General features: G+C 41.8%; 1 protein-coding gene across 2 annotated transcripts in view; it reads left to right on the forward strand.

Moving 5' to 3' along the window:
• Positions 1-26,396, forward strand: part of CTNNAL1 (catenin alpha like 1) — a 138,171-nt gene that overhangs the window by 31,867 nt on the left and 79,908 nt on the right. For both annotated transcript variants that reach the window (XM_054018540.1, XM_054018541.1), the window contains exons 2-4: positions 9-198; positions 11,794-11,981; positions 24,861-24,980. In XM_054018540.1, the coding sequence (XP_053874515.1) occupies positions 9-198; positions 11,794-11,981; positions 24,861-24,980 (498 nt within the window). The remainder of the gene's footprint in view (positions 1-8; positions 199-11,793; positions 11,982-24,860; positions 24,981-26,396) is intronic.

A 26,396-nucleotide genomic window follows, 5' to 3' on the forward strand; every position in this document is an offset into this window, starting at 1 on the left:
TGTTATAGATAACTACTCTTATTAACCATAAGGATAAACCAAAGCGGTCAGACAAGACGCTGCAAGCAATTCAGCGGGTGGGCCAAGCGGTTAACCTAGCAGTTGGAAGATTTGTTACAGTAGGAGAAGCCATAGCCAATGAAAATCGAGAATTGAAAGAGGAAATGAGTATTGCTTGCATTGAGGCAAAGCGAGCAGGTATGTGATTGTTTAAGAAATCTGCCATTTATTTTGCTATGCTACACCTGACATTGAAAACAAATGGAATCTACTGCTTTCATCTATTGCAGCCATTAAACATGATTTTTGGAGTTGTTAAAGACTTTTTTAGTGATAACCCTTGCCTACATTCAATACCTGATTGGTACCAGTGCTCTCACACTCCACCTGCTGTCCAAACTTCCACCATTATGTCTAAAGTTGGCAGATGATGGCATTCTTGTGTCGTGCTTTATTGTGTGGATCACTTTGCCACAAGAAGTTTCACTTTTCCCTTTTTTAATTAAAAACAACAACCCAGCAACCCACCCGACAACAAACCCTAAAGTTGTTCTTACAAGTACTTTCAGGATGACCAATGGTGAAGCTACGTATTTTACCATTCCTTGCAGTAATTTTCCCTATTTCAAAATTGGAGCACCTGTATTTGTAGTTTTGATGAGGGAATCTTTAAATTTAAGGAAATATAAATCAGTGAATTAAATTACTGCTTATTTTAAAGAAACATAATTGATTTATATCTGGTTGAGTCTTCACAAAACTAACTTGAAAACGTGTGCTATTGCAATTTGTAATACATTTCAATGTAAAATCACACTGTAAATACTGTTTTTTAAATTCTTATTTTAAAGGCCCCATTTGTAGGGTATTTTTAGTTTAGTTTTACAAAGCCACTGTAAGCAAAGAACAAAACCACAAGAAAATATTAAATTTGTCTTTTTTTATAGCTTTTTTCATCCAACCAAAGGAGCAAAATTTGTCACTGTAAACTATTTCAATGTTAACACTGAAATGTTGTGTAGAGCTTCAAAACCTTAAGAAAATCCAAATATGTGAAAACCATTTAATGCAACATGAAGCATTACTCCAATCAATGATTTAAAACAAAAAATTGCAGGCAGTTACCACTGATTTGTCGTCATTGACGTTCACTTTCAAGACCTTCAGAATTAAAATACTTGAAGGCAAGTTAACTTGAAAGCACTGTTTATTTCCATTCCATATAGTCTTTGAGTAATTGTCCATATGGATTCCACTCCTTGTGCTCTTGCCCCTGATGTGCACATGATTACTGGCTAAAAGAATTGCCCATTGGGGCTACGAAGGACAGAGCAGGCCCAGCAGGCCATCAGTTCCTCCATACCACCTGGCAGTGAGATGGACCCCTGGCACATTGAGCGTTGTTAATTATTTTGGTTAAGTAGGTTAGTCACCCGCTGGTGCAAAAAAAAAAAAAAAGAAATTTTTTCTTAGATAAATGTTTAGGATAGAGCACCTACACTTTGTTACAGGTGGCTAGCATCATGGCACAAGCAAAAACAATAGATATAAGGCTTGTCTCTCATGGAGAGCTTTGATGCCTGTTAACAACAGGCACTCTGATGTCTTCTCTGCCTTGGAGAAGGATACATTCTGTAGCAATGTTCTATTTGTTGCTCTTTATCCAAGTTCACTCAGAGCAAGGAAAGCCTGCCTGAAACTGTTTCCCAAAAGATCGATGCAAGCTGCCTCAGACTACCGAGAGGAAGGCTATAGGCATGCCTCAGCCATTCAATCATTCCTTCTCTGTTAATGTCTTTGGGAAGCTGGATTCCACCCTGATATCCGAGCCATGTTTTATCGAAGGCCCCATTCATCTGCTATTGCATCAGCATTGGTATCTTCAGACAGAAAGGAGCACTTCTCCGGAGATGAGCCAAGGCTTGGGTCATCCGTGCCCAGCAAGTTGAGACACCAAATCATCAGACTCATGATTTGTCTTGAGAGCATTCTTCTGAGGGCCTGAAGCCTCATAAGGCTCCTTCCAGTTTTACAGCAAAAAAACTGGGTGATGGCTACCTTTACATCTGCTATTGTGTGGCCAGGGAGGTTGAAGTGTTCTCCTACAGGTTTTTGTATATTGCCATTCCTGATATCTGACTTGTGTCCATTTATCCTCTTGCCTAGTGACTGTCCAGTTTGGCCAATGTACCTAGCAGAGGGGCATTGGTGGCACATGATGGCATTTATAACATTGGTGGATATGCAGGTGAATGAGCCGGTGATGATGTAGCTGATCTGGTTAGGTCCTATGATGGTGTTGCTGGTGTAGATATGTGGGCAGAGTTGGCATCAAGGTTTGTTGCATCGGTTGGTTCCTGAGTTAGAGTTGTTATGGTGTGGTGCGTGGTTGCTGGTGAGAATATGCTTAAGGTTGGCGGGTTGTCTGTGGGCGAGGACTGGCCTGCCTCCCAAGGTCTGTGAAAGTGAGGGATCGTTGTCCAGGATGGGTTGTAGATCACTGATGATGCGTTGGAAAGGATTAAGCTGAGGACTGTAGGTGATGGCCAGTGGAGTTCTGTTGGTTTCTTTTATGGGCCTGTCTTGTAGCAGAAGGCTTCAGGGTACATGTCTGGCTCTGTTGATTTGTTTCTTTATTTCCTTGTGTGGGTATTGTAGTTTTGAGAACGCTTGGTGAAGATCTTGTAGATGTTGGCCTCTGTCTGAGGGGTTGGAGCAGATGCGGTTGTACCTCAGCGCTTGGCTGTAGACGATGGATCGTGTGGTGTGTCCGGGGTGGAAGCTGGAGGCATGAAGGTAGGCGTAGCGGTCGGTGGGTTTTCGGTATAGGGTGGTGTTAACTTGGCCATTGCTTATTTGTACTGTGGTGTCTAGGAAGTGGACCTCCCAGGTAGATTGGTCCAGGCTGAGGTTGATGGTGGGGGAGAAGCTGTTGAAATCATGGTGGAATTCTTCCAGGATCTCCTTCCCATGGGTCCAGATGATGAAGAGGTCATCAGTGTAGCGTAGGTAGAGAAGGGGCGTGAGTGGACGAGAGCTGAGGAAGCGTTGTTCCAGGTCAGCCATAAAAATGTTGGCATATTGTGGGGCCATGCGGCCCCACAATATGCCATCTTACAGCAAAAAAACTTCAGGACCAGACTCCAAAGAGAAACTGCTGAGCTCCAGTTCATTTGCAAATTTGACACCATCAGATCAGGATTAAACAAAGGGCTATCCAGCTACTGAAGCAGTTTCTCCTCCCTTGGTGTTCACACCTCAACTGCTAGCAGAGCACCCCACCCTCCCTGATTGAACTAACCTCGTTATCTCCATACTGATTTATACCTGCCTCTGGAAATTTCCATTACTTGCATCTGATGAAGTGGGCATTCACCCACGAAAGCTTATGCTCCAATACTTCTGTTACTCTTAAAGGTGCCACAGGACCCTCTGTTGCTTTCTGCTATACCTGTTACCGTGGAACCAACAATCTTGGCACCTGAACTATACGTCATGCTACGTGACTTATCAGTGATCTTAGTACCGGAGTGTCCTCTCTCTCTCTCTCTCTCTCTCTCTCTCTCTCTCTCTCTCTCTCTTTGAGAGATTGAGGGTGGTGATAGCCAAACCACCAACTTCAGAGTTACTGGTACATCAGATTGAGGAGGTATCCTTGGCACCCACCTCCCCCATACTGAGACAGACCCCTTTGGGGGAAGTATACCCTTCTGTTGGGCATAGCATGGATTCATCATCAACCTGTCCATTTTCCCTTTCCTGAGTAGCACATTGGAAGTCAGGTGGGGACTCTAAAGAGGAGTCCATGTAAGGTAGAAGAAAGAGACCTCGGGCACATAGGAATCCTCCTCCGTGGGTGCCCCCATGTGTCTCCCACTTCAATATCCCTACTCTTACCATCCATGGTCCTATTGAACAACCTGTGGTGTGCAGCCATATTTCAGAAAGCCTGCATCATCCACTTTCTCTAGAGCTAGATCAGCTGCTCCAAATAGGCAAATCAGATCATCTCCAACAAGTCTGCCGTGGGTGCATTTCGGATAATGGAGAATCAAGAGGAGTATAGTGAAGGAAGAGCATCAGCTGCAAAGTGAAGAACTGCTGCTTTCTCCTCATCTTCCCCAGATGAGGACATGAAACCACTTTTCCTGCCTCATTAGATGAATTCAAGGTATTCCAGGACTTCATGAAGCACATGGCAGAGACCTTGGATGTACTCCTGGAGGTAATTCAAGAGAAATGGGACAAACTCTAGGACATCCTACATGCCGGAGCTAATGGAACTTGCAAAAAAAAAAAAAAAATGCAATTAACTGACAGGTGGTACCAGGTATCTGAAAGGGGTCTAAATATTTTTGGTTACATATACCACCAGGTTCAGGAGAAGCCAAAACAGGGACCTCCTAATTCTACACCAGGAGAGAAGGACCTAAAGAAATTGGACATCTTCAGTCACAAGTTATGCCCATCAGTTGGCCACTCTCATCTGGAGCTAACTATCAGGCTCTCCTCTCCAAATATGGCTATTTAACATAGGACCAGTTGTCTCAGTTTATAGACAGACTCCCTGTAGGCTAATTCCCTAAGGAACACCAAGAACAGATGAAATCTGTCATGGATGAGGGCTGACTGCCTTCCTGCAATTGACAGCAGGATGGAATGAGCTGTGATCCATGACATTTGGGGCCTTCTTGTCTCTCTCCTATTGCTGCAGAGTGGCTATTTGATAGATGCCTTTCTTATCCCCTGGACACTGGGACTAATGTATGCTTTCCCACCAAGCCCCATGAGGAAACTGAGCAAGATGCAGGATGGATGATTGATAGCCCCTAGCTGAGCCAGGCAGTTCTGGTATTAAGTTCTGGTGAACCTTTCAACGTAGTATTCTGCCAGGCCTGACTGACAGTCTTGCAGAACAGCAGTCAGATCCTACACCTAGATACAGCTTTGTTGCATCTGACAGACTGGATGCTGGCTGGATGTCATCCACCAAAAGAAGCTGTTCAACTGAGTTTCCAGAATATTCTGCTCTCCGAAGCAGGATATCGTCAATGAGACTGACTTACTAAGCTTAATAGAAATGATTTTCTATTGGCGCATCTGAGCACAAAGAATCCGAACTCATGCCCATGGGGTACTTGCACACCAAGAATGGAATCTGTGTGGACAACACATCTCAAAGAACCACAGTTACTGTGAGGTAAGTAACCATTCTTTCACTGGGCCAAATGATGAAAATAGTCATTAAACTCAGCAGAAAAAGCCATTGCAGTTTACAGTTGACATACTGCTTTCCTGGTTGCATCTGTTTTCTCTTGGGATATTTACTTGAGACATTAACTAATGAACAGTAATCGTGTTTTTCAGTATTTAATTAGAGAGCATAACTTTCTGGAATGGAGAAATATTGTTGGCAGAAACACACTTCCAGCAGAAACTTGTATAATGCTTTCTCTGTGTGGATGCTGGTGATTGTGGAGATTAATCATCTGTTAGAAAATTACATGGTGTTGCAACCTGATCACACTGTTTTATGAACTCATATTTTTACATAACATAATTGCAATTCAGTAAAAAGATTTTTCAGGCTTCTCCCAGTCTTCAGTGGCTTTAGCGATTGAACATGAATTCTTCTGTACAAAATCAAGTACCACTGCAACTAGCATTAATATTCAGAGCAATTCCCTAGCACAACTCGTCATATTAATATTTGTTACTTTCTGGCAAAGTCAGTATTCTGCTGCACTCCTCACAGACTTTGTGAACTCAGATGTTTGTTTCAGTCTACTTGAGGCATGACAAATATACAGACATTTTCCTGTTAATATTTGGCAAACTACAAAGTAGTTGATGCAAAATAATTTAATTGGAAGTAGGATCTTTGATATTCTTTCCTTTCAAGCCATTTGACAGTAAATTTAGAATGTGTATAGAACTGTATGTAGCTATTACCGGCACTACCTTTTGCAAAGATGGCACCTATATTCCTTGCCACTTTTGACAGTATCCTGAGTGATTGTAATCAAATAGACCTGTAAATTGCTCCTCCTATAGCAGTTACTGTATTATACAGAATAGTTGGAGTGTTACTCCATATATCTGTACTCGTATATATGCAGTAACTGGATAGTTGGTGAAAATGCTTCTGTCCAGATCCTTCAAAAAGACTTCAGCACCTAAATAGTTCTGAGTTGAATGGGACTACTCACATTCTTAAAGTTAATTGGGTAAATTTCTGCAGGATTGGGCCGAAGTCTTCTTGGCTTCGAACACTTCATCCTTAAAGTACCCAGCCACTGTAAATCCGTATGGTGAAGTATAGCTGGATTGAAGCATTTCATTTTGCTTGAATAATGGATTTCAGTATATCTCAAGGTGGTGCTGGTTGCAAATAGAATATAGGCTATTGGTAGAGCCTTTCCCGGATACACAAGTATGACACTAGTATGTGCAAGGGACAGCTGCTGGTGAGCCTGGTGCCTGCCCCACTGGGTAAGGCTGGGGGTGGCACAGCAATACCGGAGGACAGGGCCGGCTCTGGCTTTTTTGCCACCCCAGGCAAAAAAGCCTCCCGCCGCGCTCCCCCAGCACGGCAGGGGAGGGCACCGAGCCCGGACGCGGGCCGCTCTCCCCGACCGGCCGGAGCGTCGGGGGGAGGGCGGAGAGCCTGGTTGCAGCCCCGCTCTCCCCAGCGGCGAGCCCACTGCGGATCCGCTCTCCCTGGCAGCCGGAGCGCCGCGCCGCCCCCCTCCAGGTGCCGCCCCAAGCACAAGGTTGGTGGGCTGGTGCCTGGAGCCGGCCCTGCCGGAAGAGCTGCCGGGGCTGGGCACTGGCTCCTGTGAGTGGCAGCCTGACATGCAGTGGCGAAAGCAGCTGCGTTTGCTGGCCCGGTTGCTGGCCATGGCCCTGCTGGTCTTGCTCATTGTCACCAGAGCCCTGCAGCTCTGTGGCTATCTGCTTTATATCTGCAGATATAAATTGTGTAGCCACACAGGGCTCTAACTATTTGCTTATCAGTTTTGTGTTTGAGTTTTGTTTTGAGAACAACACCAGGATGTCAACGAGGTCCTGGGACTTCTCTCTTTTGGCATAAATCAACATTTTAAGTGTGAAACTTCTTAGTAAAAAAAACCCTGTCAAATCTGAAGATTTTCTAACAATTAAACTAGTTTAAAAAAAAAAAAAAAGTACAAGCACCCACTGCAGCAATTTGACTGTAAATTGGAATAATGTAAAGAACTAAGACAATATAAATACAAAATCTTATTTAAATACAATTTAAAATATTTTTTCCATCCTGATCTTACTTTTTATTTTTGTTTTTATTCTCTTGCACTGTGCTTAAGGTGCTTTTGGTAAAATATTAAGGCTAAACTATATAAATAAAAAAAATTGGGAGTGAGTTATTCTTGATTGTTTGAATAAATTGATATGAAGTTGCATTTTTGTGTAGGTAAAAGCATGGCTGTAGAGTTGGTATGAGGGGGTTTGAAGACCTGGATAGCATTTTGGATGTTATTTTTTATTCTACTTGCATTTTTTGGTGTGTGTGGTTTTATTGTTTATTGTTCCAACATTAACATTAATTTGACTACAGGGTTTTGTAGCCAGTGACTTGATTTCTATGTACAACAAGCAAAAAAAATTTTTTTAACTTCTAGTGTACATAAATTAAAAAAGGGAGGAGAAGGGTGAAAACACTTTTGAATCATGATGGGATAGGTCTAACCAGCATGGCTTTTGCACTCTGTTAGAATTTTTTGTCAATAAACACCTGAAAAAGTTGGTACACAGTGAGGAGGTAAATTTGTAGGTAACATACAAGTCTGATTAGTCAAGACTAGGAAAAACTGACGAGCCTTAAGAACAACCTTACAAAACTACATGAATAGGCAGCATCATGGCAGATTAAATCCAATGTTGACCAATGTACGGTAATGCAGGTTGGAAAAAGTAATTTTAACTACTCATGCATACTTGGTTCACTCAGGAATGAGTACTTGGTGGTACTAAGAGAGGTCAATGAAAACCTCAAAGTAGTGCCATTCTATTTCATTCTTGATACACAATATTTTCAGTATTTTCTATCAGTCACAGGGTAAAAAGAACGAAACAGTCACCAAAATATATATAGCAGAAAAAGCGGAAAGTGGTTCAGAGGGAGATAGAGAATGATCAGTGGCATGGAGACACTGGAGCTGTTTAGGTTTGAAGAGCAAATGAATCGAATGGGACATGATGAATGATATAGAGAAGGTAGATGGAGATGTCCTCTCTTTTTTTTTTTTTTTTTTTTTTTTGCCTCTTCTCTTCCCCCACCCCCCCAACCCCTATAATACAAAGAGATAAATTAAAAAGGAATAACTTTACACTGAGAAATACTTTCACACAATGCGTAGTTAGTCTGTGGGACTCATTGCCTGAAAATACTGTTGAGGCTAAAAAATTAACAAGATTCAAAAAAGTTTGTATGTTTGAATGGATAACAAGAATAACTAGTTGTCAGTAAGGATTAAAATGAAAAACCCAAGAGTTTTGGAAGAGATATAAACACTCATGCTTCAAGACATAAGCAGGCCTAACAGATCACATTAGGAAAAAACTTACTCTACAGGTTCTTCTGTAACTGCTTACTGTAGGTTTCTTGCAACTTTTTTCTGAAGCATCTGGTATTGGCCACTGAGACACAAGATGTAGGACTAGATGGGCCACTTGTATGATCCACAATGACAATTGCTGTTACTATATTTTGTCATCGTTGTTAAAAGAAACTCAACAAGTGATGTTTTGAGTCAAAGCAGAGCTTGTTTTGCCTTTGAGTGAAAATTTAATATGAAAGGTAATGGGTTTTTTTTTATAACTATTTGCTTCGATGTTCAGTTTAAAAGGCTACCCATACCTTTTTCTAGAAAGTAGTAAAGTATTATTTACACATGTATACACAGTATATACAATTCTCTCTTACTTAAGGTAAGATGTCAGGTTATTTAAGCCAAGCAGTAGAGATGGGAGCAGGAGGGAAGCGGAGGGTAGAGGAATGGGTGTGGGCTGGGATCTGGCAACAAAGCAGTGAGTATGAGAGTACTTTTGAGCTCGGAACCAGGAGGTGAAGCTATTGGACTATGATCCAGCTAGCCATGCAATGCCCCTTTGGGGGCTGGGATAGTAGAAGGGCAGGAAGGAGGCTCCAGGTAGCAGAAGGGACCAAGGAGACTGCAGATAGCAACCTTGGGGAGATGCAGGGAGTCCATGATGTGGCAGAAGTAGGCAACTGGAGGCGGACTGGGGAGGGATAGAGGCCAGTTGGGGCTCTGGGGGAAGAGGGGGTTGGCCCCGAAGGACAGGGGGTCGGGAGGACATGAGGCTGGGGGGTTCCATGGAACACTTGGGGGCAGCAGCACAAGGCTGGGGTGGGGGGGTTCTGGAGGGGCTGTGCTGTGCTTGGTGCCCTGACACAAGCAGTTTCTGTAGGAACTGGTAGGGCACTTACCAGCTGAGTTGCTTGATAGGGCAGGGCCCATGAGTTGTGGCTCTATGGCCCGGCCGTCTCTGCCATCTCCACGAAAACTGGGTGATACACAAGACAAAGTGAAGAGTTTGAATTAGGGCCCCAACAGCACTGGCCTCTGGTTAGGCTGCGGAGTGAACATGTGCCACCCACTTGCTCCATGATTGGAGGGGCAGGGTGCAGAGGAGACACATCAGCCAGGCTCCCACAGGACTCCCAGCACAGCGCCTGTGCAGCTTCTGGGGTATGTGGAGACTCTCTCTCCCCCATCTCTCCGCCCCTCCCCCTGGAACATTGCTGCTCGCAGCCCTAAATGTTCCTTTGTGCCCCACAGTTTGAAAACTGGGCATTTGTCCTGTTTGCCCTTTCCAAGGGAGGATCAGTTGGCAAGAACAAACGTAACAAACAGGACAAATGCCCAGTTTTGCCAAAAAAGTTGGGACCTCTGGGACAGGGCTTAAAAAGGGGACTGTCCTGGCAAAATGGGACACATGGTCACCTAGAGATGGTGGATTTTGAGATTGGGTGTGACAGCAGTAGGTGTTTCATCTTTATGTTTTGTGCTTGGTATTGGGCTGTTACGTTTGCTCTTAAAGCACAGGAGTTACTCATTTAAAGCATGTGAGTAATGTAGTAAATGATTGATTGGTATTTAAAGCTGTTTTCTCAAGGTTAGTAAAAACTTGATCCAAATTTTTCCAAACATGTTCTAGGTAACTTCTGTTTTACTGATATAGACCGGGGCGGGCAAACTTTTTGGCCTGAGGGCCGCATCAGGTTTTGGAAATTGTATGGAGGTATGGTTAGGGGCAGGGGTTATGGCCCTCCCCCACCCCCTATCCGCCCCCCTCTCTCCCCAGGACTCCTGCCCCATCCAACTCCCCCCCCCCCCCGGTCCCCTGACCGCCCCTGGAACCCCTGCCCCTGACTGCCCCCTGCCACCCCATCCAACCCTCCCCCCCTTCCTGACTGCCCTCCTGGGACCCCGCCCCATCCAACCACCCCTTCTCCCTGTCCCCTGACTGCCTCCGGAACCCCTGCCCCTGACTGCCCCTCGCTGCCCCATCCAACCCCTCCTCTCATTCCTGACTGCCCCCCGGAACCCCTGCCCTCCCTGTTCCCCCCACCCTCTGACTGCCCCGCCCCCTGCCCGCCCGCCCCCCCGAACTCCTCTGCCCTCTATCCAATCCCCCTGCCCCCTTACTGCGCTGCTTGGAGCACTGGTGGCACTACAGCCGCACCACCCGGCTGGAGCCAGCCATGCCGTCGCCACCGCGCAATACGGAGCACTGGGTCAGGCCGGGCTCTGCAGCTGTGCTGGCCCAGAAGCTCGCAGCCCCGCCACCCAGAGCATTGTGCTGGTGGCGGAGCAAGCTGAGGCTGTGGGGGAGGGGGAACAGCAGGGGAGGGGCCGGGGGCGAGCCTCCTGGGCCAGGAGCTCAGGGGCGGCCCGTGGGCTGTAGTTTGCCCACCTCTGATATAGACACTTTAGATTTCATAATAGTATGGTTATTGTACATTATGGGAGCACTGGTGTTGTGTTACAGCGATAAAAACAAACCTTATTCTCTTAGCTCTTGGAGAAAGTTGCTGTAAATAAATAGACAGTGTTGTAATTGTGAAATTTTACATTATTCAGTTTTTAAAACATAATTTTCATCATTTATTTTCTCTGTTCTTCCTTTTTGTCTATGACTCTGCATCGTCTTTCTAAAACCTATACACAGTAGTGTCATTACAATGCTTCCCCAGTAGCCCAACAAATACAAAACTATTTTACTGGATATTTAAAATTCCTGTTGGGGGCTGTTTATTTTTTACACTTGAGAATTTTTAAAACAAAATGAAATCTACAAATCAGTTAGCTTGTGAGAGTACTAGCCAGGACTTGACAGAATAAATGCTGGTTGGGCTATGGGTTCTTCTGTTTTGTTCCAGTGCTTGCATGAACTTAATTTTTGCTATTAAAAAGAAAAAAAGTAGGAGAGCAATACTAACTTTCATTTTTTTCCAAAGCAAAATTAAACCTACAACTCTTGAGGGCAAAACCAAAATTTTGGTCATGTTTGAGGGAGAGAAGGAGCAAATATCAAGCAGCTGGGAGCTGAAGTGAGGAGGCAGAATCATCTATAGTTAGTAATAGGAAACAAGACAAAAGGGAGCAAGCAATATCTGCAAGGCAGGTGCCCCCTTATCCCTTTTAATTTAGGCATTTTTTATATTCTCAGCTTTTTTCTGTTTTAAAAGCACAAAAGTTATTTATTTATTTATTTTTGTTTTTTTAGGTGAGACAATTGCACAACTTACAGATGTAGCTAACTTGGATCATCCAGAATATGATGGCCGGATAACAATTTTTACAGACAAAACAGGAGTAGTAAAAGCTGCAAGATTGCTGCTTTCGTCAGTGACAAAGGTGCTGGTGCTGGCAGACAGAATAGTTATTAAACAAATTTTATCTTCCAGAAACAAGGTATTTGTGTCTCTTGTTATTCCTGAAACTATATGTGCTGGAGATGTGAGAGAATTTGGTACAAAATGAAGTAATACTTTGCATTACACTTAGTATTAAAGAACTATATTTTTTTCCTCCTTAGTTTAACTATATATATATTTTAAGAGAAGAAACTTGTAAGAAAAAAAAGTCTATTTAGATTCTTTATTTCAAGAAATACTGAATCAAGAGACTTTAGGTCACATTTGCAATTAACTTGTCTTATATACTTTGCTTTATATTCTCTTGTCTGTCAATATGGCTACATTTGTTTAATCTATTAGTGGCACTTCTTGGGGTTGGGGGGAACTAATACAAAATAGTTAAATATTGCCACAAGGTATCCTACCCAGTGTGAAGAGTGGTTATTGTTGGGCAAGTGTCTAAAGTTATTTTGGTGACTTTGAGCATTGTGTCAAAAGACTTGAGGTGCTATTTTGTGAGGAGAAAGATGAGGTGGTGTGTTAGTGTTCATTTACTTTGGCACGGAAAAAAATTGGCTTTTATATTTTCTGTTGGGTGCAAAGGATGGCTGTTGTAAAATGGCCAATGAAAATCTCTCTTCTGTTAGATCCAACAGGACATTTTTAAACATGTTTCCACCAACTGTCAGCAGCAAGGCAAAGAGCACATTCTCAACCGGTCAGAAGTAAAGAGCTGAGGAGGATCCAGAAGCTGAGGCTGGCTGGATGAATGGAGAGGAATGCTAATAAGCGAGTCCATGTCTGCTTTTTAGATTGAAATAAATATTTTGAGACACACAAGGTAGGTGAGGTGATATCTTTTTTATTGGAGCAATAGAAATTGGTCCAATAAAAGCTTTCAAGTTTCACAAAGCTCTTCCTCAGGTCTGAAAAAATGTAACCAGAATGTCTCCGCTAAATACAAGGTGGGTCAGATTGTTAAGCATAAGGGGTTCACATATGTTGTAGACCACCACTTCAAATAAAGTGGGCAGTTAAGCTCCCAGGCTTGTCTTTTGAAGGTGTTGTACAGGTTTCCTTTGAGGACAAGGACTGAGAGGTCAGCTATGGAGTGATCAAGTGTGAAAAGTGTTTGCCCATGGATGATAGGGTGTTCTTGTCTTGTTTTTCTGTGGTCTGTGTGTGTAGTGATTGTGTGGCTTCAACCACATAGTTGTTGTTTGGGGCCTTTAGTGCATTGGACGAAGTATACCACATGTTGTTACAGGCATGTGTAGGACCATTTAGTTGGTGTTGGTCCTGCTTTGAGCAGGGGGTTGGACTAGATGACCTCCTGAGGTCCCTTCCAACCTTGATATTCTATGATTCTATGACCAATGGCTCTTGAGGGTGTGTTGGGAATGGGGAGTATTGATCATTGTAGCAGTGGAGATATGACTCCAGATGCAGGTTTTGCATCCTTGTTTGTGCCAGAGTCTGATACTGCTTTGAGCTGTGATGCCTTAGTAGATGGGGAACTTGTTTCGGTTGAGGGTCACGAGGCTGGGGGGGTTGTTTGGCAGTCAAAAGAGGGAGTTTGGGAAACTTTTTTTGCAGGTTGTGGTTCCTGTGGGTTGTAATTGTTTGATACCTAAGCCCCTTAGTTTAACTTCAAATTGTTTTTTACCAAAAAATTCCCAGGTTTTACAAAAAGTATTCATTTTTTTTCTGATTTTTTTCACCCTACTTTTATATCATTCAAATATATTAAAAAATAACTTGTTTTATTAGGAAAATACAGTACATTGCATGAGATATATGTATTATGATAATACATTAGTCTGTGTGTGTATATGCAAAGCTGCCTGTTGAAGTAAGGCTATGTATTAATCTAGAAGATACACACAATAAACAAACAGGCACGCATGCAAGCTCTGAAGTGTGTGCACATTTGAATGTACTGATGAATCTCATGCCCACCACATACACATTTTGAACTGTTAGCAGATAATGGTTTAAAGATTTAACACACTAAAATGGGAAGAAAATGAAAATCTGTATGAGAATAAGTTTCAGAACACAAGGAAGTATTTGAAAGTTTTAAAAATTACAAAAACAGGAGAAAAGGATGAAGTTGAGTTTATGCGCTTCAAATGTGTGGCCCAATTATTAAATGTAAATATTTATAGGCTAATAGTTCTAAGTCTATAACAGTAAACTGTTTGTTCAAATGAAAAGTTTTATTTGGGGATTAGAGATGGCATTGTTTTAGTTCTGCAAGAAACCACATTGATGAATGGAATTCAAAGCATTAATCTACTGAATACTCTTTTTCCGTGTCTTTCCATCCACCAAAATAAACCTCAATATTTACCCAGAAAAATTAAGTTTTTTGCACTGATTTTCACTTGTTTTTGCTGCTGTGGTAATAAACTGATAAATTCCCAGGAAAAATTAAATAAAATAAAAACTGAAAACGAAAGGCCCTAATAATACCTCATTTGTGTTTTAGTGTGGGGTGGTAGGTCACAACTAGAGGTATGTGGTCAGTGATTTCCCCCTGTTCCCTGCCTTATTGAGGCTGGCTCTTCTGGAGTATTTGGATGGCATATTCCACAATGTGATCTACTTCCCTCATTGAGTGTCTTTGTTTGGTGAAGGCGGGTTTAAGTGTGTATCTCAGACTTTCTCTTCAGAGCAAAGTTCTGTGGTATGTGAGTGCCTGGCTATAAACAGATTTCTTGGTGTGTCTGGGGTGATTGCTGGACCTGTGGAGGTAACTGTGGTTATTCATGGGGTTTTTGTATATGGTTGTCCATAGGGTTCCATTGTAGAAGCTGATTGTGGTGTTCAGGAAGTTGATTCTGGTGTGAGTGTTCTTGAAAGAGTTTGGTGGATGTGGGTGGAGGTTGTGAAAGTTGTGGTGAAAATGTGAGGAAGGTTAGGTTATCTTTCCAGAGGATGAAAATATCAACAGTTTATCTCAGGTACATCGTTGGCTTTGGGGTGCATTTTTCTAGAAATTCTCCCTTGAGGTGGCCCATGAAGAGGCTGGCATATTGGGGAGCTATGCTAGTACCCATGGCTGTTTTCATGGTTTGGGATGTTTGGTGTATATCTCCATTTTGGCAAGGATGGTGTTCTGGGGGAGGTTGTTAGCATTGCAGAGTTTCGGAAGGAAGTTGCTAGTGTCTTGGTGGAAACTGCCCCTTTGTGTGGTGGGTGGTTTGAGGATGGCTTCTGGGTCCTGATATTCCTTTGTAAGAGTGCTGTGGCCAGATATGATGGATCTCCCTGGGTCTTCCCTTGTTTATATACCTTGGGAATCCTGTAGAAGGTTCATGGGGGATGAGGTGTAAAGTTTTTCTTGAAGTTGTTTGGGGAAGATTCGATGGTATCTTTAAATTCCTGTCTAAATAGTGGTGTGGGGTCATCTGAGTTCTCTGTACTTGGTGGTGTTGGAGAGTTGTCTGTTAGCCTCGTTAATGTAGACTTCACGATTAAGGACTATGATGGTGTCCTGTTTGTCATCTGTTCTTATCACTATATGGGACTGGATTTCAGGGACTTGTGTAGCTGTCCTCTTGGTGTTGGAGAGATTGTGGTGGATGTAATGTTTGTTGAGGGTTTTACAATTGATTTCCCCCCCCTCCCCCCCAAGCAATGTGTTTCTGTCTGCTGGCATGTGTCCAGTCAATGATTGTTTTTTCTTATGACTATGTTTGGGTATGTGGTAGTTGTAGGTGGTGTTGTCTTGTTGTGAAAGAATTCCTTGCAGTGGAGTCAGCATAAGAATTGTTCTAGCTCTCCACACGTTAGTATGGTATCAGGTTTTGTGCTGGGGCAGAAGTCTCTTGAAGTCTTCAGTCCCTTGAAGAGTCTGAACTCTGTATTTCAGTCTGGTTGGGGTAGTCATGTTAGGTTGATGATGATGGGGTATCATATCCATGTAGTTGGTCCTGGTGTCATGGTTTCTCCTGGAGGTGGTGGTCTGTTGGCTGTTGAGTTGTTGTAGTTGGTTCTACTATTTGATTGTGTTGAATGGCATTTTTTTGATAGCGGTGTAACTTATCCAGTGCATCAGATGCCCTAAGAACAACTATGTGGATGAAACCAGACAATCACTATGTTCTTGAATGAACACTCTCAGGAAAAATAACCCCAAATTCTATCACCAATGGGCGAACATTTTTCACAAACTGATCACTCCATATATGACCTCTCACTCCTCATCCTCAAAGGAAACCTGCACAACACCTTCAAAAGATGAGCCTGGGAGCTTAAATTCATAACTCTGCTGGAAACTAAAATTAATGGACTGAATAGAAACACTGATTTTTAAGGCTCATAACAATTTGTAACACACCCTACTGCCTTCTAATTCTTAATTGCCCATTTTATTTGACGTGGTCATCTTCTACATGTGTGAACCCCTTATGCTTAACAATCTGTCCCATCTTGTATTTCACTATGACACTCTGGTTACTTTTTTTTCAGACTTCAGAAAGAGCTCTGTGAAGCCTGAAAGCATGTCCCTTCAATCAAGAGAAGATGATGCAATAAAAAGTATTACCTCATCTACCCTGTGTGTCTCATATCCTGGGCCCAATATGACTACAACAACACTGCAAACACAAATGTTATGCGATTTAACTTTTTAAGTCTTAAATATCTTCAACTGGTGTAATAAAAAAAAATTTGGAAATATACCTTAATTTTAATGTTGATTGTTTCATGTATACAATTAAACTTAAGTGCAAGAAATAAAGCCAAATGGTAATACTAGGGCTGTCAAATGATTAAAAAAATTAATTGCAATTAATTGCGTGATTTAAACAATAGAACAGCATTTATTTTAAACATTTTTAGATGTTTACTACATTTTCGAATATATTAATTTCATTTACAACACAGAATACAAAGTGTACAGTGCTCACTTTATATTTGATTACAAATATTTGCACTGTAAAAAAACAAAAACAAAAATGATTTTTCAAGTTCACCTCATACAAGTACTGCAGTGCAATCTCTTTATCATGAAAGTTGAACTTACAAATGTAGACTTAGGTACCAAAAAAACTGCATTCAAAAATAAAACGTAAAACTTTAGAGCCTACGAGTTCACTCAGTCCTGCTTCTTGGTTAGCCAATGACTCAGACAAACAAGGTTGATTTACAATTTACAGGAGATAATGCTGTCTGCTTCTTGTCTACAATGTCACCTGAAAGTGAAAACAAGCGTTCACATGGCACTGTTGTAGCTGGCGTTTCAAGATATTTACATGCCAGATGCACTAAAGATTCATATGTCCCTTCATGCTTGAACCACCATTCCATAGGACATGCTTCCATACTGATGACGGGTTCTGCTTGATAATGATCCATAGCAGTGCGGACTGACGCATGTTCATTTTCATCATCTGAGTCAAATGCCATCAGCAGAAGATTGATTTTCATTTTTGGTGGTTTGGGTTCTGTTTCTGCATCAGAGTGTTGCGCTTTGAAGCATGCTTTTAGAAGTCTGAACACCTCGTCCGTCTCAGATTTTGGACGGCACTTCAGATTCTTAAACCTTGGGTTGAGTGCTGTAGCTATTTTTAGAAATCTCACATTGGTACATCTTTTCGCTTTGTCAAATCTGGAGTGGAAGTGTTTTTAAAACAAAGGTGCTGGGTAATCATCCGAGACTGCTATAACATGTGCAGAAATATATGCAGAATGCAAGTGGAACAGAGCAGGAGACATACAATTCTCCTCACAAGGAGTACAGTCAAAATTTAATCGACAAATTATTTTTTTAACAAGCATCATCAGCATGGAATCATGTTCTCTGGAATGTTGGCCGAAGCATGAAGGGGCATATGAATGTTTAGCATATCTGACATGTAAATATCTTGCAATGCCAGCTATAAAAATACCATGTGAATGCCTGTTCTCACTTTCAGGTGACATTGTAAATAAGAAGCAGGCAGCAGTATCTCCTGTCAATGTAAACAAACTTGTTTGTCTTAGCGATTGGTAGAATAAGAAGGACTGAGCGGACTTGTAGGCTCTAAAGTTTTACACTGTTTTGTTTTTCAGTGCAGTTATGTAACCAAAAAAAATCTGCATTTGTAAGTTACACTTTCACGATAAAGAGATTACACTTCAGTACTTGTATGCGGTGAATTGAAAAATACTATTTCTTTTGTTTATCATTTTTACGGTGCATGTATTTGTAATCAAAAATCATATAAAGTGAGCACTGTGCACTTTGTATTCTGTGTTGTAATTGAAATCAATATTGAAAATGTAGAAAAATATCAAAAATTATTAAATAAATTTCAATTGGTATTAAGTGTGATTAATCATGATTAATTTTTTAATCAATTTTTTTGAGTTAATCACGTGAGTTAAGTGCGATTGACAGCCCTAGTTAATACATTAAAATTAGTAAATTAGAAATGTTCTGCAAAGGTGAACAGTATGATGCCATTGCTGTGTTAGTGACAGTAACTTGAAGGATTCTTCTTTCTAAGTGTAGTCCTTAGCAGATTCAACTATGCCTGTTCTTACTTGGAATATTGATGGTCCTATTGTTGTCAACCATCTTTGGCAATCAAATATGTAAATAAATGAGAATGTGATCTGCATGGCACAAGACACCAAGATAAGTCTAAGCAAGAAGTATGGGAATTAAACAAGAAGAGCTGGAAGTATTCATACATAAGCAAACGCTATGTCTTAATTGGCAGCACAGGGACTTGGTGGGATAAATCTCATGTCTGGCAAATTGGTATAGAGGAGTATAAATTGTTCAGGAAGAACAGGCGCAATAAAAAGGGAGTAGGTGGTGTATATAGTCTTGATGTATAATGCACTTGATTTGAGGTCCAGAAGGAGGTGAGAGGCAGATCAGTTGAAAGTCTCTGTGAAAAGATATTAAAAAGGGTTTAAAAAAAGGGGTGGGGGGGTGACATCATGGCAGTGGTCTATTGTAGACCACCAAATTGGGAAGGGGAGGTGGATGAAGCATATCTAGAACAAATAACACAAATATTGAAAACACAAGACCTGGTTGTAATGGGGGACTTCAACTGCCCAGAGGTCTGTTGGAAAAGTAATATGGCAAAACACAGTATTTCCAGTAAGTTCTTGGAATGTATTGGGGACAACATTTTTGTTTCAGAATGTCAGGAAGTAACCAGAGGGACACCATTTTAGACTTAATTCTGAGCAACAGGGTGGAATTGGTGGCAACTGTGAAGGTGGAAGGCAATTCGGTTGAAAGTGATAATGAAATGATAGCTTTCATGATTCTAAGGAAAGGAAGGAGTTAGAGCAGCAGAATAAGGATAATGGACCTCAAAAAAGCAGAGTGCAGCAAACTCAGAGAACTGGTGGGAAGAAAATCTAAGGGAAAAAGTTGTTCAGGAGAGCTGACAGTTTTTCAAGGAGACTATATTAAAAGCAAAACTGCAAACTCTCCTGATGTATAGGAAAAATAGTAAGATGCCACTATGGCTCCATGAGGTGCTCTTTAATGACCTGGAAATCAAAAAGCAATTTTACAAAAAGTAGAAATTTGGATGAATTGCTTAGGAGGATTACAAAAGAATAGCACAAGCATGTAGGGATAAAATCAGAAAGACTACAGCACAAAATGAATTACACCAAGCAAGAGACATACAAGGAAACAGAAGAGGGTTAATACATTAGGAGCAAGAGAAAGATGAAGGAAAGTGTAGGTCTTCCCCTTAATGGGGAAGAAGAGCTAAAAATTGATGACATCTAGAAGCTGAGGTGTTTAATGCCTATTTTACTGAAGTCTTCACTAAAAACATTAATGGTGACCAGATACTCAGCATAATTACTAACAAATCAAGGGCAAAGGAACACAACCCAAAATAGGGAAAGAACGGATATCTAAAGGATATTTAGCAAAGTTAGATATATTCAAATTGGTAGGGCCTGATGAAATTCATCCTAGAGTCCTTAAGGAAATAGCTGAAGGAGTATCAGTACTGTTAGCAGTTATGTTTGAAAACTCATGGAGGACTGGGGAGGCCCAGAGGTCTGGAGAAGAGCAAACATAGTACCAATCTTTAAAAAGGGGAAGAAAGAGGACATGAGGCATTATAGACCAGTCAGCCTAAGTTTGATACCTGGAGAGATACTGGAACACATTATTAAAAAAACAATTTGTAAGCATCTAGAGGATAATAGGGTTATAAGGACTATTCAACATGGATTTTTTAAGAACAAATTATGTCAAAACAACCTCCTTTGGCAGGGTTTCTGGCCTAGTGGATAGGAGGGAAGTAGTACACTGGATATATCTTGATTTTCAGTAAAGCTTTTGACACAATCTCACATGACCTTGTCATAGACCATATTTCTCCAGTTTGCTTAAGTGAAATTACTATAAGGTAGATGCACAACTGCTTGAAAGACCATAAAACTGTAGTTACCAATGGTTTGCTTTCAAACTGGAAGGGCATATCTAGTGAAGTCCCATTGGGGCCAGTCTTGGGTCTGGTACTGGTCAATGTTTTCATTAATGGAAAGAAGTATTAAATTGGCAGATAACACTAAGATGGGAAGGGGATTATAAGCACTTTAGAGGGCAGGATTAAAATTCCAAATGACCTTGACAAGTTGGAGAATTGGTCTGAATTCAACAAGATTAAATTCAGTAAAGACAAGAGCAAAGTACTTCAAATGCTCAGCTACAAAATAGGGAATAACTGGCTAGACAATAGTACAGCTGAAAAAAAATCAAGGGCTTATAGTGAATCATGAGTATGAGTCATCAATGTGATGCAGCTGCAAAAAGGCTAATGTCACTCTGGGATGTATTAACAGGAGTTTTGTATGTGAGAGGTGGGAGATAATTGTTCTGCTCTACTCGGCATTGGTGAAGCTTCAGCTGAAGTACTGTATCTAGTTCTCGGTACAACACTTTAGGAAAGATCATAGAATAGAATCATAGAACATTAGGGTTGGAAGAGACCTCAGGAGGTCGTTTAGTCCAATCTCCTGCTCAAAGCAGGACCAACACCAGCTAAATCATCCTAGCTAGGGCTTAGAAACCTCTAAGGATGGAGATTCCACCACCTCCCTAGGTAAACTATTCCAGTGCTTCACCATCCCCCTAGTGAAATAATGTTTCCTAATATCCAACCTAGACCTCTCCCCCACTGCAACTTGAGACCATTGCTCCTTGTTCTGTCATCTGCCACCACTGAGAACAGTCTAGCTCCATCCCCTGGAACCCTCCTTCAGGTAGGTGAAGGCTGCTATCAAATCCCCCCTCACTCTTCTCTTTTGCAGATTAATTAACCCCAATTCCCTTAGCCTCTCCTCATAAGTGATGTGCCCCAGCCCCCTAATCATTTTCATTGCCCTCTACTTGACTCTCTCCAATTTGTCCACATCCCTTCTATAGTGGGGGGACCAAAACTGGACGCAATACTCCAGGTGTGGCCTCACTAGTGCCGAATAGAGGGGAATAATCACTTCCCTCGATCTGCTGGCAATGCTCCTACTAATACAGCCCAATATGCCGTTGACCTTCTTGGCAACAAGGGCACACTGTTGACTCGTATCCAGCTTCTTGTCCACTGTAATCCCCAGGTCCTTTTCTGCAGAACTGCTGCTTAGCATGTGGACAAGTCCAAGAAAGTCCAAACTGTTCCCTTTAAGGTGTGCGCCTGTGTGGCCGCCCAGGAGACCATCAAGGTCCACGCACCTGATTACTACAGCCGCACAGGTGTAGCCACAGTGGAGCGTAGGGTGAGGTGGGGGGCAGTGGGTGAGGTGGGGGATGGTGATGGGGGAGCATGAGGCATGCAGGTCTATGGTGGGGTGACACCTTGCCCAAGCCTTGGGGCTGTGGTGAGGAGAGACACCTGTCTCCCAGCTCCAGGGCTGCGGTGGGGACGAGAGAGGCCTCTCCCCTACAGAGTCCCTTCTGCCCTCTAAGGCTCCTGACTGCACCCATACAGGAGCTCACCCACACACAGCTCCACCAAGCTCGCTCTCAGAAAGTGCTAACACCTGCAGCAGAGACGCACACACAAAATCTCTGCTTTGCCTCTGCCCTGCAGCATCCTCCTTGACACCCGATCTCTCTGGATATCACAATAACAGATGTAAGATAAATCGTACAGGACCCCCCTCTGCTGGGCTTTCCTAATCCTGTGTCCAGGACCCTGCTGGGTTCCCTTATTACAGACAAACGGTCCATTCCTAGTCACTTGAGTTATCAAATCTCCCGGGCACTTTCTCCAGATGGAGAGTGCTTCACCTCTGAGAGATGTCCAAGTTTCCTTCTAAACACACACATGCCAACCTGTCACCACATAAACCCCCGCCAGCTCAGGCAGGCATTTTTCTCGCTTTCACTTTTCTGTAGTTCCCCAATAAATTATCCTGAGTAGCACTATTCCTTTGTATAGGCAGCCAGGCCTCCAGACGTTAAACATTTCAGATCTGGCAGCACCGACGTAGGAATATATCAATAATGTGCATTGCACGTGTGGTGTTTGTTAAATATTTCTACCACGCAATTTTGCGACTGACAGACTTTAGGGTGTTCAGTTGTGGATTACAGAACACATATATATTGTTTCAGTTAAGTTAAACACACACACTCACACACCTCCTCCGTGCTTTCTTTCATCTGAGCGGCGCCTACAGTAATCTAATAACCTGTTTTATAGGTCAGACAGGAACCATGAAGATAGGAATTGGGTAATTTACATGAAATCTTTTTTTTTCCCCTAAGGGAGATCCTGAATTACAGCAATTAAATGTTTCTGTTCTTTGTTCTGCGGTGCCTCTGTTTACACGTGATTTAAGGGGATAAGCAGTATTTTATCTGCCAAAAATGTATACCTTATTGAGTCTGAGCCACATCCTAAACCAAGATTTATACAAAACTGAAATACCACAAATTAACTACCTTTAGCCAAAGAAAAAATACCTTCCAGACACCATAGAGTTTTCATTTCCTTTGGGTGAGGAATCAGTTTAGGTTCAGCCACTAAATTAAATTAAACCCAGCCACTAAATTAAATTCTGAGCAAAGGGAACTGCAACCTGAAATATGGGTTGCACATTATAGAATTTTATTGTTTTCTGCCCTTCAGAAAAGCCTGTTATGTGCATAAGACTTCAGTCTATTCATTTGCAATAGTGATAAGGAAGCTGTTCTAATATGATACACTCGAAGGGCCAAATCCTCAGCTACTGTAAATCAAAGTAGTTCCAGTGACATCCTGGTGGCTGTACACCAGCAGAGGATTTGGCCCTAAATGTCAAATTCCAGGAAATCTTTACGATCCCCTTCACATGTACCATTGGTAACTTAAAAAAATATAGGTTTTTTGTGTCTAGTGCTGGTGCACATCTGCACATTACCTTGATATTGATGCTGCACATAACAAAATTCATTCTGCTAATGGATGGAAAAAATTAAAGGGAACACTGAGTCCAGAGGAGATCAACAAAAATGATAAAAGGTGTTCAGAAACCCTGACCTATGAGGAAAGGTTAAAAAACAAAACAAAACTGGGCATGTATACTCCTAATAAAAGAAGACTGAGGAGGGACCTGATAAGTCTTTGAATATGTTAAGGGCTGTTTTAAAAAGGACTGTGGTCAGTTGTTCTCCATGTCCACTAAAGGTAGGACAAGAAGATAGGGCTTAATCTGCAGCATGGGAGATATAGGTTTGATATATGTAGAAAGTTCTTCCTAATGAAAGTACTTAAGCTCTGTAATAAGCTTAGGGAGGTTTTGGAATCCCCATCATTGGAGGTTTTTAAGACTAGGTTGGAAAACTACCTGTAAGGGATGGTCTAAGGCAGTGGTCCCCAAATTGTGGGGTGCAGGGCCCCCTGCCCCAGGATGGTGCAGAGGAACGTTCAGGGGGTATGGAGGGGAAGGGGGGAGTATTGCCCAGCCCTGCTGTGCCTATGGTCCCAGCCCTGACCTGGGTTCCCGTCAGGTTCTGGGGGGGAGTATAAAAAGTTTGGGGACCACTGGGCTAGGGTTACTTGATCCTGCCTCAGTGCAGGGGCTGGACTTTGATTTCTCAAGGTCCCTTCCAACCCTACATTTCTATGATTCTTTAAAAATCTGCCCTGAAGTGTAGACCATTGGTTCTCAACAAGGGTGGGGGGTCGTGTGCTGCTTCAGGCGGGTCGCAGGGCCCCGTGAATGGTGCCCCAAGCCCCAGTGCTTCCTGTGAAGCTAAAGCCTGGAGCTGTTGGCTGAATCCTGGAGCCCCATGCCCAGGCACCCCCTGTGGAGCTAAAGCCAGGACCTGCGGGGCTAAAGCTCAGAGCCACAAGCCCCGATGCTCCCATAGGGCTGAAGCCTGCAGCCACGGGGCTGAAATAGGATGCTTGGACTTTGAAAATCCTTTTTTAAAGTAGGTAAACTGGATCTTCTAAAACTTATTTCTTCAGATACTGGGAGAAATGGTTTTGTTCTGAGAGGAAAGGGACTATAAAATGTTTATCCTTGTTGGCTTTCAGAACAAATGGGTCTCATATTTTGAGTGAAACAGAATGATTAAAATATTTTTCCATCTACAAGAAAAGAGTTTTTTACCGCCTCTTCCTTCATTTCTAACACCTCTTGAAATAATGGTCCTACATGACCCAATTTATCTGTGTAATCCAAGCACTCTGTCTCTCGACTAATAGCATTTGTTAATCAAATTTCCTTCTTCTCCATTTACTAAAGGAGCAGTTTTATTGCAATGCTTTGTTAAAGATGAAATTAAGAAAGTAAATAAATACTATTCATTAATAGATAAAATGTAGCTTAATATGTAAACGTACGAAAATCTGCTTTAGAAGCTTCTGCACAACACTTTCTACACTTTTAGGAATTTTATCTTACTCTACTGCAGTTTTACGGGTTACAAATAGCCATCATAACTATTTTCTTCAACATATTACAGGTTCTTGCAACAATGGAACAGCTAGAGAAAGTGAGTAGTTTTCAAGAGTTTGTGCAAATATTCAGTCAGTTTGGAAATGAAATGGTGGAGTTCGCCCATTTAACTGGAGACCGACAAAATGTAAGTACTGATGAAAAGCTTCAAGGTTTATTCCAAGTAACTGTGACTTTTGGCTCTATTCAACAGTGGAGTTGGGTTCTTTTTTAAAGAAAAATGATTGTGGTGTGGCTACAAAAAAACAATGCATACTTGTATGCTTATCCTGCAGATGTTTCCAAAACCCAGTTTTCTCTCCCCTCCTCTCACTGCGGAGGGCCATTCTTAGTGAATCACTTTCCAAAAGCAAGGGGAGGAGCTATGTAAATAGCCTGCTCTGGCATCTGATAACCAAATTGCCAGTATTTTATCATTTGAAAGCTGCCAAAACAGGTGCTTAACTCCATGTTCCTGTTACTTAATACCTTGTATGTAACACAGATGAGCACCTTCTCAGCAATCAAACGAAGACTGTGATCTGTTTGTGTATTTCTTGCTGAAGTTATTGCAAAATTTTGAGTCTCTTTGGAGAATGTGGCCTGATCACTGATGTTAATTGTGCTTTAATCCATCAGCAGCTGTTTTGAAGGAATATAAGGAAGCCAGGCCTCTTTTCTGAAATGGTCATTTTGTAGTTTGGGCTTCAATATGCTGCTGTCTAGTAGTTTTATTGGGGGGGAAAACATCACCGTCGGTGTTTTCATTATGTTTAATAACACTAGGCGTGTGTGCAAAACTTTAAGTATGTTCATTGTTCTCAAGGTGAAATGTCAACATCTCAGAGACACCAGGCACTATTCCCTTTAATGTACTTTAGAGGCTTGACCTTGTGGTCTACATTTGTTTAATGGTTTTTAAGATCAGAAGGGACCATTGTGATGATTTATTTGACTATCTGCCTAATTCAGACCAGTTAATTTCACTCAGTCATTCTTGCATCAAGCCCATAACTTCTGGCTGATGACATACAATCTTGTCATAAAGTACTCTTTTTCTTTTCTTTCTTTCTTTCCATTCCCCTCATCACTTGCTTAACTATTACCATGATCAAGGCTTATTATGATTAAATGTGAACACTTTTTTCCAGAAACTCAGTGAAAACTAGTTTGGGAATATTTACACTTTTGCTGTTCAGAAAACTATACAGTGATTGGATTATTGAACATTACTTGATTTGTGAAAATTATTGTAGAATTATGCTAAGCATAGTAGTAATTTGGTTTTTTTACAGCTAGATCTTGCAAAGGGATCTACTCTGGCAAACACTTATGCCAGTTAAAGGATTGGGGCCTTAGTCAGTAGCTTGACATTAGACATACAAATTTAACACATGTACTGTGTGCAGGGGTGTGGATGCAGAATTTCAAAAGTAATTCAGATTTTTTTAAAGCTGTGCTCTACTCCGCTGCTACTAAAGACAGGTCAAAACTGTTTACGTAACAATTATGAGCATGTTAAAGTCCTGATGGAACACTGCATCTCATTCTTTTTGTAAGGATG

Source organism: Malaclemys terrapin, chromosome 2 (genome assembly GCF_027887155.1).
Source record: "Malaclemys terrapin pileata isolate rMalTer1 chromosome 2, rMalTer1.hap1, whole genome shotgun sequence".
NCBI lineage: Eukaryota > Metazoa > Chordata > Testudines > Emydidae > Malaclemys > Malaclemys terrapin.